At 40.8% G+C, this 13,143-nt stretch overlaps 1 protein-coding gene across 4 annotated transcripts in view; it reads left to right on the top strand.

The window, feature by feature from the left end:
- Nucleotides 1-13,143, top strand: part of gpc5a (glypican 5a) — a 921,338-nt gene that overhangs the window by 313,753 nt on the left and 594,442 nt on the right. For all 4 annotated transcript variants that reach the window (XM_048532912.2, XM_048532913.2, XM_048532914.2 and 1 more), the window contains one exon: nt 5,498-5,623. In XM_048532912.2, coding sequence (XP_048388869.1) covers nt 5,498-5,623 — 126 coding nt within the window. The remainder of the gene's footprint in view (nt 1-5,497; nt 5,624-13,143) is intronic.

Below are 13,143 nucleotides of genomic sequence, written 5' to 3' on the forward strand. Positions count from 1 at the left end.
CTCAATGTCAAGAGCAAAGTATCCTATTTTCCAACCAAGTATTAAACAGCAAGGCAAGAATATTGCTAGTGAGCGGTAAGATGCCTCTAAAAATTTCACCTCATTATTACACAGTTTCCCATTCTCCCAATTACTGGGTAGAAACAAATACCAGGCAACTCCAGCTTGCCATTTACTCCTAGACATTTGTCCCAACATTTTTTAAAGACATGCTTCATGAGAGTCAACCACATGCACTCCCCGTCCATAAATGTTGGCACTGAACATGTATGAGCCTCGCTGCACCCTCATGGCACATCTCTGATCCATTTACTAGATAGGTCTAAACTTCTGTGCTGCATTTTGGAACCCACTGTTATCTTTGACTGTAATGGTGCTGTCAATAGGTGTGAAGCTAGAAAAGCACATCAGGTCAGAAAGCATCCAAGGAGCAGAAAAGTCAATGTTTCAGGCCAAAACCCTTTGTCAGGACTGGGGAATGGGGAAGGGAGTCCAGAAGTAAATAGAGGAGGTGGTTGGGGCTAGGAGAAGGGTAAAATATGATGCTAGGTGGATGCAGGTAGGGGGTTATTGTGATTGACCAATGAGAAGGATGGAGTGAATAGGTGGGTAGGAAGATGGATAGGTTAGGTCAGATCAGGAGGTGTGGGAGAGGGCTGGACATGGGAAAAGGCTGGGAATGGAGGGATTTTGAAGCTGGTGATGTCAATATTGAGGCCACTGGGCTGTAAGTCTCATTGATAAAATATCAAGTGTTGTTCCTCCAGTTTATATTTGGCCTCATCCTGGTAGTGGAGGAGGCCAAGGATGGGCATGCCGCCAAGGGATTGGGAGGGGCAATTAAAACAGATGGCAACTAGAAGGCTGGTTTAGTTGATGCTTGCAGAGCGCAGATGCTCCGCAAACCAGCTCCAAGCCTGCGTTTGCTCTCCCCAATCTAGAGGACACCACATTGAGAGCAATGGATAGAATGGGTCAGGTTGGATGAAGTGCAGGTGAATCTCTGCCAGATTCTGAGGTTGGTGGAGAGGTTGCACTGCAAGCAGTGGAACACCTGCCTCTGCAGGTCCCCTCTCTCCTCCGTCCAAAGCTCCAAGCAATTAGTCCGGATCCAGCAGAGATTCACCTGCACTTCATCCAACCTGATCTATTGTATCCATTGCTCCCAATGTGGTCTCCTCTATATTGGGTAGACTAAATGCAAGCTCGAGAATCTGTTCGCGAAGTATCTGCACTCTGCATGCATCAACCAACCTGACCTTCTTTGTTGCCATCCATTTTATTCCACCTCCCAATCCCCTGGCAACATGTCCATCCTTGCCTCCTCCACTGCCAGATTGAGGCCAAATGTAAAGTGAACAACATCCGATATTTCACCTTGGGAGCTTACAGCCCAATGGCCCCATCTCCTTAGTCACCTATCCACTCCACCCTTCCCACTGACCTGCACCCACATATCAACATCCCACCTACCTTTCCTTCAGCTTCGCCCCGTCCCTCCATTTACTTCTGGGCTCTGACCCCACCGCAGTCTTGACAAAGGGTTTTGGCCTGAAACATTGACTTTCCTGCTTTCAGATGCTGTCTGACCTGCTGTGCTTATCCAGCTTACATCTATTGATTCTGGCTTCCAGCACCTGCAGTCCATGCTGTTTCCAAGTCACTGTAATGATGCTGCCAGGACACTTTGTGTGCAGGGAGAGGCACCCAGCTCATGAATTTGACCAGCATATCAGCAATCTTCGCTTGCTCTCTTCGCTATCACTCATGTTATACTAGCTTGATTGCTAACACAGACCATGCCTTGGTTTGCCTTGCCTTTTTGTGCTTTCTGCTTTTGGCCAGAGTTTAAGAGTTCTCCATACTTATGTCTCGACTTACCTTTCAATGCAGACACAGAGCCAGGCAGTTTTTCAATGTTGTCAGCTTTCATCAGTCAAAAGATTGGATATGTCATTGTGCTATGTCAATTTCATATTGCACCATTTATCAGCAGCTTAAGCAGCACCCACACTGCATGCGCATCAACCAGACCGGCCTAGCTCTGTGAGTCCATTTGTGGGGATTAAAGTCAGCATGTTGGGATACAGAAAAGGACAACAATTATAAAGGGATGCGACTCAATCGATAAGTAGATGGGTACAGTTGTGCATGGGAGTGAAAGTAGTAACATCAAATATAGGGGTCATTGACAGTCAGCATTACCTGGGCTTTGATCAGGGGACATAGTACAAAGTGCTACAATGCCTGGTATGATGGCTTAAGGTGCTGGGGCTCAAGAGGTAAAACATAGAGACAAACAGTTAAGTAAACATGTTGGCTGGGAATATTGGGAGATTTAAAGCCAATGCAGTTGAAGTAGAGGGAACTGTGAAGATTTTGGTGATAATGGGAACTGCAGATGCTGGAGAATCCAAGATAATAAAATGTGAGGCTGGATGAACACAGCAGGCCCAGCAGCATCTCAGAAGATTTTGGAGTCACGTAGACTGAGAGGCTGAGTTTGTGACTCAATCTGTGAAACAGGTTTACAAAGTTGATTCCTGAACTTCTGATTAGACAAATTAGACTTTATTCTCTAGTATTTAGAAAGTTAAGGGGTGATCTAAATGACACCTTCAGGAGATAATCAGGAAAAGACCGGATAAGTAAAGATAAATTATTTCCAGTAGTTGAAGATTCTAGAACCAGGAGGTGTAGAGTAAGAATTAGGGGCAGGAGATTCAGGACAGATGTTAGAAAGGACTTCTACATGCAAAGAGTAGTGGAGGTTTGGAACTCTCTTTCTCAGATGGTAGTCATGCCAGTTCAGTTATTAAATTTAAATCTAAGATTGACCAATTTTTATTAAGCAAGGGTATCCAAGGACATGGCCCCAATCTAGCCAAATGGAGTTAGGTCATAGATCAGCCCTGATGTTATTGAATGGTGAAACAGGCTCAAGGGGTTGAAAGACCTACTCCTGTTCCCCTGTTCCTATGTTCTTATGTTCCTAATTGCAATTGCTATTTGATTCCATCATCATCCAAATAGCAAATATGTAATGGAAATGAAAATGGCTGCCACCATACCCAGCACAATTGAACTGTTGTCCATTGCCATGCTGCTGTCCAACTAACACCACTGCAAGTGTATTATTAATAGTATTAAGATGAGACACTTCAGGCACACCTTCCTCATAAGGCTATGGGGCAGTGCCAGTATGGCTGGGATAATTGTTTTGTTCTTTAGTATGATGCAATGTGAGGCCTTTCAAAGGGCAATAGCATTAAACAGACACCCATATAGTAAAGGAAAGTTATGTGCAAGCCCTGAATGCTATATGTAACTTTAGGCATTAACTTACTGTGGCAAGTCAGAGTCCATGCCCAAGCACATTTGGTCAAATTATGTAGCATTGGGAAACAATCTCTACTCATGTCTGTGATGTCCTGGCCATTTATTGCAGCCTGGAAGATTGACCCTTGCTGTCAAAGCTGCAGTCACCTCCAAGTTCCTAAAGTCTGCACATGGTGCACTGAGTTGCTCACTTCACACTTTGCACCATGAAACATTATACTAAGAAGAGCTAGTCTCCATACATTAATTCTTGCACCATACTTACAAGTGTGAGAATGTACTTATAATGAAGTGTCCTTGGGCCTTCTTCCTTTCCCTTTCAGTACGATTGGTGCAGTATCAAGATCTGGAGCTGATTGGAGGGGACCTGCCCTATAATGGAACTTGTTTGGCCTGTGTGTTTAGTCAAGTGGCCCTGGAAGCATTTGTGGCTTGTGGATGCAGAAGTGCTGCAAGTGTCCAGCTCAGAAGGAGGGCTACCCTCCTTGTCTTGATCTCCCATAGGGCTGTGAGTGGCAGGCAGGGTGGAGGTGGATGGTCTAACTCCTTCTGGTGAATCCTGAGGACACTTCTTGGGGAGGTCTTTATGTAGTTCCTCCTCTGGCTGGGTGCCTACTGGCACTGCCCCGTAGCCTTATGAGGAAGGTGTGCCTGAAGTCTCATCTTAATACTATTAATAACACACTTGCAGTGGTGGTAGTTGGACAGCAGCATGGCAATGGACAACAGTTCTAACTTTATTATTGGGATATTGGTGTTTTGGCATGATCACAGGAGCAGGTATATCCTCACTCGCCTAGTCCAGAATTGTTTGCTCATAGGGTGTGAGAAGCTGAATGCAAGTTAACCCACCACTTGGCCTGGCTCCCACTGCCTTTGCAAGCTATATTCTCTTCAGTAAAACAGAGAAGGATTGAGTGAGATGAAAATGGGTGCCACAGCTGTTAGTTGGTTCAGGTGGGGGAAAGGTAGCAAGGTGTCCCAAGTCAGTGAGTAGACAGTGCAGAGGACACACAAGCATAATGTTGTGCTGAGATTTGGAGTGGGTGAGAGCAAGTGAGGTGGGATATTGCATGCCATAGTGAGTGGTTGATCGTGAGCCTCAGGATCATAGGATGCAAAAGCAGAATTAGAGGTAGTATGAATAACAGATAGAAGATGGAATCATTTATCCTTGTAAAGTGGAGAAGGCCATTTGACCTTTCTTCATTGCAAGATGTTCTTCACAGTGACCCAGGTGGCAACTTCAGAATAGGCTGGCTGTGACTGTTGTCATGGTATCCTCTGCTGGTCCCGAGGAAAGACCATCTCCCAGAACCTCCAGGTCCTCATTGGGTATGCTGAGTGCCAATTTGCATTTGCCTGATGTTTTTGAGGAAATTGACAGGACTCATACAAAGCAGCTCTGGATGACCAGTGAATAGTTCCAATTGCAGTGAGATAGAGGGTACAATAAGTTGCGTACAATAGAGAAGCATGGCATTGGAAATAAGGTGGGTTTGGGAAGATAACATGAGACATTTTGTGAGGACTTTGAGAGAACCCTCCACGAAACTTGCCAACTTGGTTTAAAATTTAGTCCTCCATTTCTCCATATCTGACTTATTTTAGGTGAATGAGTTTGATAGCAATAACAAAGAAAATTCCATTCTGTTCTAAGATATTTTCTGCCTGACTTGTCCTGGATCAAGTTCAGTAAAGTGGCATTGTTTCCTCAGAGACATGTGTGTTTTAACCAGAATGCTTTAGCTCTGCATTTTTCTTTGAAACCATATTTCCTAATGATTTTGCAATCAGGAAAATAATATAACAATATTATGAGCCAAAGAATGGTACAGATATACAGGTATTCAGCCTACAGTTATCAAATCCTGTAAATTATTGTTTCTGATGTTAGCAAATGGATATCTTTGGTATGACATTTCATTGATAATTAATAGATTAATGCCAATATTTTATAACAGATAAAGCATTGTTACCAACTGTGGAAACCCTTCATCACCCAATATCATTATCAGACATTTCTACTTCCATTTTTCTTCATTTCTATCTCGAACAAATATTGTGTGATCCATTTGCTAATCTGACAAAAAAAACTTGCAGTACTTTGGCAAGTAATACATTTTTTCCAACTCAAGATATGTTCTGTTTGTTTCAGAGAGTTCATCAATAGTCTGCGATTATACAGGACTTTATATGGTGGATTGACCGATCAATTGTGTGTCAATGATTTGGCAGCTGTTGATGGATTAACATGCTGGAATGGAGAAGATCTCGTGAATAGGTGAGAGAGACTGTTCTGTTTTCGAGACTGTGAGCTGGAGGATAATCATTTCCCAAATCCAGTAAATGTATGCTTTACTATGCAGCTTGCTTGATCATTATGGTTTGTTATTCCATATTGTATTGCTGGATATAGTTAATATTGGTGGATTTATAATGGTGGTAAGATTAAAATCCCCAAGAATAAGTTCCATTTGTTCAACAAACACCATTTGGAATGAAATTGTAATTACTGTACATTCATGTTTATAAATATCAAGATATACTTTCAAACAGATGTGCCAGACATAACTGGAATATAAACTGTGAAATTTGCAATCTTTATTTGTCAGGTTTTATAGATTTTTATAAAGGCTTCTTTACAACGTGATCTTTCCTGAACCTTACAAACCTCTGGCATTAATATATTTTGATTACAAGATAATATTTAATTTTGGATGGAGTATGTTTGAAGTTTCTTGTTGTTAGCAAAATTTTTCATTTATTACATAGAGGCTGGTGATTAGTTTTGTCCATGCTTTATTTGAGTTGTATTCTATATCATTCAGTTTTCTTACATATTGTCAGTCTATGTTACATTAGAAGTTGTTTCAAAGTTACTAAAAATGCAAGGTGGCATGGAATGCATTAAGTTACATCACTAATTGAGCATAATGACGGCATAGTGGATGTTACATGACAGCTCCTTGTGCAATTCTCAAAATATCCTAATGCTGATGTCCAGAAAATGTTGTAGCATTTGTATGATGTGTGAAAGTATATGGAACAAAGAATACAAGAAAACAATCTGCAAATCCTTTCGTGATGCATATTTCTGAAACTGGACAAGGAAAATATGTTTTGAATGTTAGTGGCCTGTCTACCAGTCAATGTACTTGTAGATGTAGATGTGAAATTAAAAGTAAAACAATTGCTGGAAGTATAATATTTAAAAGGAAATTGGTAATTGTAGTGACACACAGTGCCACTAATGAAGAAAAAAATCAGAAGTTCAAGATTGATCTTTGATAGGGAGCTCATTACTGTACAGTTCTATCTTTAGCCATTCATTGATATCATTTCACTTTCAACCTATTCCATCTCCTTCACTTCTGATGATCCTTCAATGGCGGTGCATTTTAGCTCTAAAGGTAAGATAACTGCCAATATAAAGCCCCAGTACCCATCCCATAACTACATCTGTTTTTATTTCTTCAGTGGGAAGTGTATCCTTTCCCTAATTAGACTTCCAAACTCTTGAATTTCAGTGATAGCTTGCACCAAATTGTTGGCTCAATCCCAGCACTTAGCCACCCAAAGTGCGACAGTAGCAACATGGCTGATATTACCAACTACACCATGCCATCGCCATTTTGTCCTCTAAACACCTTCTCCTTCATTAGGTGTCTCATATCATTCTACACCTCACTCCTCTCAAAGCCTTCATTCCTCACTGGCAACATGTCAATTTTTCTATGAGCTATATACATTGCATTCCTCCCTCAACCTTTGTACTAGTTCATTTATTAGCCTCAGTGATTTCAATATTCATCCCAAATTTATTATATTCATCAGTCTGAGTTTATTGCCCTTCCCTCTTCTCTTACCCTCTTGCTCCATGTAAATTCATGACTACTCAGTTGAACTACCATCTCATGTAGCTTTGCTACTCTCATTTTATCAATAGTAGATAAGTCATGTCTGACCACTTGCTTGTTTTTTTTAAAACGACAACTCCTCTATCCTCCCATCCTACTTCTCTGTCTACACTGGAAAAAGAAAATGCTCTCCTAATTCACTTACAACAGCAACTCCAGAAATCTTGCCCTTTACCCCATATTTGCAAAGACATTTACTGTTGTGAGTCTGCTCAACTGCATCACATGCTTGTTTTTGATACTTTAGTTCCCACACCTGAGCTTGGTGTCGAATGTTGTTTAACAGTAGTCCTGCATAGCACCATAGAAGTTTTACAATGCGAGAAGTGCTGTATGAGTACATGGTATTGCACTGTGTGCATGAGCTCAGGAATATCTGAGTTGTAAGTTAATTTTAAGGGAATGTCAGTGAGCACTTGAAAATTTCTCCAGCATTATGTACCATTGTGTAACAAAGATATCAGTCAGCGGACCCTCCATAATGTTGGGAATTCATTTGGACTACTAATATAAGCAACTGTTTTTTCTGCAGCAGCCCATCTTCCATTTCTTCAACATGAAATCTCAATAGACAAATCGTTAGCCTATTGAATTTATCTTCATACCAAAAGCCACTTCCATCCTCACGACACTACTCAGTCTCTAAACTGTCTTATTTTATCAATGTAACTTTTTCCTCAGTTCCACAAAACTAATGTGGCATTTCATCAGATTCCTTCTGCTGTTATTCCTCACTCCTGAAAGCTAATTTGGAACTAACTGTTTGTGTTAGCCTTTGTTTTTAGCATCCTTGTTATCCTTTGTCTCTTCATTATAATTCCTATCTTTCTCCACATCATTTTATTTCTTGTAGTGTTTCCCTAACGTATCCTTTATGGCTGTTCTCCATCAGATTTCCCTCCTAGTGAATATAATGCCAGACAGAATTTTTCAAAGTCACTAATCCTCATTTACACAGAGATATGTTCTAATTACTATACCTTGCTTTCTTTATTAAGAAGCCATGTTGTTAATTTGAAAATGAACATTTTTGCTTTTCTGATATCTGTAAACTTTGCAATAGATGAATCATTGCTTGAGTTTCACTTTCAAACTTGCTTGTGTAGCCAAGGCTTTGGTTTAAATGCATTTCTCATATTGTTAAAACAGTTTTTAAACAGTTTAAAGTGTAATACTGTAGTTGCTAGCTGATACTGCTGCCAAATCAAATTATTTTCACTATTCCAATTCAGTAGTGAATGACTACTTCAATTTTCTTCCAAAATTCTATCATTGCTGCTGTTGCTTCCAGGAGAGGAAAGAACAAATGACTGATATTTGGATAGGAGCAGCAAAGCTGTTTCCAGACCAAGTCACTTTCCTGTCCTAACTGAAGTTTATTCTTCACAATTCATCTGTCCAAAGCAGTGAAACTTCACAAAACATTTCTCTTGGGTGTGAAACACATTCTGTGAATTGCCTGGAATATTTTCTGTTCTGCAATAAAGTTCAGAAACAGTAACTACAAATCTAAGGCTTAAGAGTGTATTTATAGCTTGGGTTGTGGTTGGTTGCCTGGCCGAGCTGGTTTGTTGTTCTGCAGATATTTCATTTACCCTGCTGAGTAACGTCATTTATGCAGTCTTCGATAAAACGCTGTTATGTTTTCCTGACTTATTTAAGTTCTGGGGTCAGGTGACCTGGGTTACCTCACTTTCGGTTTTCCTTCACAGTGGAGTGTATATGGAATCTAGCTCTGTATTTATTGATGCTTTCTTAGTGGAGAGCCAGGCCTCGAGGACTCCCTGTGCTTGTCTCTGCTTCGCCTGTCCCAGGATCCTGGTGTTGTCCCAATCAAATTAGTGGTTTTCCTTATCCATGTGGATTGAGATGAGTGAGTATTGGTCATGTCATTTTGTTGCTAGTTAATTTTCATCTACTTTTGTGGTTAATTTCCTTCTTGTCTGTCTTTGCAGGGAATTGTGCCAACGACATTGATCCTGTCCATAGTGGGTAGTGGGTCTTTGGTTCTTTGGTTCAGGTTAGCAGTTAGTGTAGGGTTGATGTGGGTTTGTGTGCTACTCTGAAGCCCAGTGGTCGTAGGAGCCTTGTGATCAGTTTGGATATGTTCTTGATGTATCGTGGTCTGTCATCAAACCACACGAAAGAGTTGTTAGTTAACCCTGCCCCCAGCCCCTACCAAACATCCAACATTCATTTATAGAATCTGTGCTGGAGATGACAGTCAACCCTGTTTTAGAACATACACTGTGTGCAGGATCTGTAGACTTTTGGCCTCTATCTGTTGAAATAAAAACATATTTTTAAAAAATCTTGATAGTATCTAATGTTTTGATTTTTAAGAAGGTTGAATCTTGTAAATTGACAACATAAAGCAAGGACGGAGGAAAAATCTTTGAAAGACAATTGTCAGAATACAAAGATAATACATCAGTTAATGTCAGGTAGAAGGATGTATCTTAAAATTTTTTAAGGAAATACACAGCAATGCTGAAAGCCTGAAGTATTAGCATAAAATGCAAAAAAGTAGTTAGAAGGGCAAACAGCATCAGTGGAACATAAAACAGAATTACCATTCATTTAGAGGGCTGGTGGAGATGTGAGTGGCTTCTTGAGCATGACAGTTCTGTGATTTTAGATCAATGACCTTTAGCCAGAACAAGATGAGGTCATGTTTAAAGCGATGACAGCCCATGGGAAAGATAAGGGTGCTGTATGGACAAACAGGATGAAAATTCTATGACAGGATTGAAGACAGGACAGTACCTTTACTTTGGAAGGGGGGAAGGAAACATTAGAAACAGCGGTTAGGATCTGAGATTGTTGAACTTCAAGTTGACTCAGTAAGTTTGCAAAGTATTTCAGGGAGAGATGTGATTCGCTTCCTTGAGTATCTGTTGAGCTTCATTCAAGCACTGCAGGAGGCTGGGGATAGTGTTTGGAGTTAAAATTGGACAGCAACTTACAACAATAAATGACTGACCATTCAGAGTTATAGTTGCCAACTGAATGGGGCTATTCAGCAATGTGATCACCTGATCTCTGTTTTGTATCCCCAGTGTAGTGGAGACCTCATTGAGAGCACAAAACGTAGTATATTCAACCAAATGAAATACCAATAAATTACTGTTCCATCTGGAAATAGGGGAGAAGGTGAAAGAATACATGTTGTAGCTTCTGCACTGTCATGGGAGTTGCTGGGAGGTTGGCAGAAGAATAAGTCAGCACTAAGTGGAGGTTCAGTCCCCTCAGAATGCTAAAGGAAAAGCGAGACTAAGATATGCAGCACATTGAACATGGTGGAAATATCAGAAAATGATCTATTGAACATAGAAGTTAATGGATTGGAAGATGAGGACAAGAGAAAGCTATTTCAACCCTGTGTCTGGCGTTAATGGGAAGAAAGAACACATTTTGAAAGCACTGGAAGGTAGATGCAATAGAAAAACTGGGAGGATGGAAGAAATATGGGATGGAAGGATGTGAGATAGGATGAAGTGTAATCAAGGATAACAAGATGCAAAGCTGGATGATCACAGCAGGCCAAGCAGCATCAGAGGAGCAGGAAAGCTGATGTTTCAGGCCTAGAAGCGTCGAGGCCCAAAACATCAGCTTTTCTGCTCCTCTGATGCTGCTTGGCCTGCTGTGTTCATCCAGCTCTACACGTTGTAATCTCAGTAGGAACTGCATAAGCTGGAGAATCTATCTCTGCAATGTCATCAAGGCGGTTTTCGGAGTCAGGGATTTACAGTGGGCATGACTTGACAGCCTGCCTCTGAAATTGAGATGGAGAGGTTTAAGAAGGGAAAAGTCAGATGGACTGACTGAAATTGAAGGAGAGTTGAAAGTTTGAAGTAAAACTGGTGGAATTTAAGAGTGTATGAAGTAGTATTGTGATGTTCAAGGTAAACTAAGATATTGCTAACAATGGCAATAATGAAAATGATGTAATGGCTAGGAACCAGACATGAGTACATAAAAATGTCATGGACGAACTAAAGCAAATCATAGAAAGTAGCGAAATCACAAAGGAAGATGATATTTTGTGGCCTCAACCTGACCATGTAGGATGACAGGAGTTGGAAATTGGAATTGCAGATGAACACATTTCATTTACATCATCTAAGATTGGGTCACTGATTGTTGTAAATCAATCCAAGAATCCAGATGGTGTGAGAGTTTTCTGTTATCTTGTGGAAGATTTGAAGTGTCCAGTTTTCAATATATTGGGTTGCACTTCAATATCATAGCTATTTGTGAGTTTGGTTTCTATTATGTTTGTGATTCACTAGAGCCATTCACCATTGTGGCACGGTGGCTCAGTGGTTAGCACTGCAGCCTCACAGCACCAAGGACCTGGGTTCGATTCCAGCTTCGGGTAACTGTCTGTGCGGAGTTTGCACATTCTCCCCGTGTCTGCGTGGGTTTCCTCTGGGTGCTCCGGTTTCCTCCGGGTGCTCCGGTTTCCTCCCACTGTTCAAAGATGTGCAGGCTAGGTGGATTGGCCATGCTAAATTTCCCGTCGTGTTCAGGGGTGTGTGGGTTATAGGGGGAAGGGCCTAGGTGGGATGCTGCAATGGGCGGTGTGGACTTGTTGGGCCGAAGGGCCTGTTTCCACACTGTAGGGAATCTAATCAGAACTTGAGGTAGATGGAGGGAAAACTTAAACAGGGAATACTTTATTATACATCCTGTCAGCTCCACAGGCAGTTTTACACTGCCTTCCCTCCCTCCAATCTCCAGGTTACCTGAGCCACTGTCTTAAAGGAGCAACACACACCAATTCACAGGCATAGGGTTCCACATAAGGATGATGGAGTTGGGGGTGGATTGAAGTGGAACAGTTGGGAGAGCATGGATTGATTTTGGTTAACCACATGTTATAGCGGCTGACTTTGTCTTATGTTGATTGGATATTTGGAATTTTTATGTGAATGTATAAGCAATTCCATATAATTTACAAAATAGATGATTTCCTTTTTACATTAACATAAATGATATTGAACAAAGGAAGGATCATAAACAAATCAGAGAACTGGCGAAACAGGGGGCTTGAGCTGAACTGAAACTATGAATGCTCAATCTATCACGTAAAACAGTGGGCAAAGTTAGGACCCATGTGGGTTTGTATAGTAACACCCTTCACTAGAAGCACAATTGTGCCAATGATACTTGTTATTTGGAAGACAATCTTGGAGCTCAGTTCTTAGGTGTTATGTTGATGTGTATATGAGCATTAAGTGATTGAATTCTGTACACAGTGCCAGTTATTTTATTTAGTGGAAAACTTGTGTTAAGAACTGAATTTAGGAATTTAAAAGAATCATAATAAAGAAAAATAAGTCTTCATTTCCTCACCATTACCACCTAAGCTTCACAGGGAGCTGAATGCCTGACTGTAGAAAATGAGAATGCATAACCCATCAAATGTTCTGAGTTTCCATTGGTAATATATTTTCTAGTGAGTGATTAAAAGATGGGCAAGAATTTGACATGAATTTGGAATGACTTATTGCTGATAGAAGCTTCAAGGGTGCTGCAGCAACAGAGTGACAGGACATTGCAAAAATGCCAGTGTACCTTGTTAATTTTAATATACAATGCTTCTGCAGAAACCTTGACGAGAGCAATGTTGCTTTAAAAAATGGCATTTTAAAACAAAATGATGGGGATACCAACAGCCATTTTCACAAACTCTAGTTAGCTGTCTGGAATTAATTGAGGAACGTTAAACTAAGTCTGGGTTACCAGACAGGCAGTGTTTATCCACCTGCTGCCAGAAGCTCCAACTAACGTGCAAAATATTGCTCATAATCATTCCATGAGCTTTGACCTCAATCTTAGCAACCATCAAAAAGGGGTTTGGATTTTGGGCTGCTATGTG

This window comes from Stegostoma tigrinum, chromosome 6, assembly GCF_030684315.1.
Source record: "Stegostoma tigrinum isolate sSteTig4 chromosome 6, sSteTig4.hap1, whole genome shotgun sequence".
In the NCBI taxonomy this organism is placed as follows: Eukaryota; Metazoa; Chordata; class Chondrichthyes; order Orectolobiformes; family Stegostomatidae; genus Stegostoma; species Stegostoma tigrinum.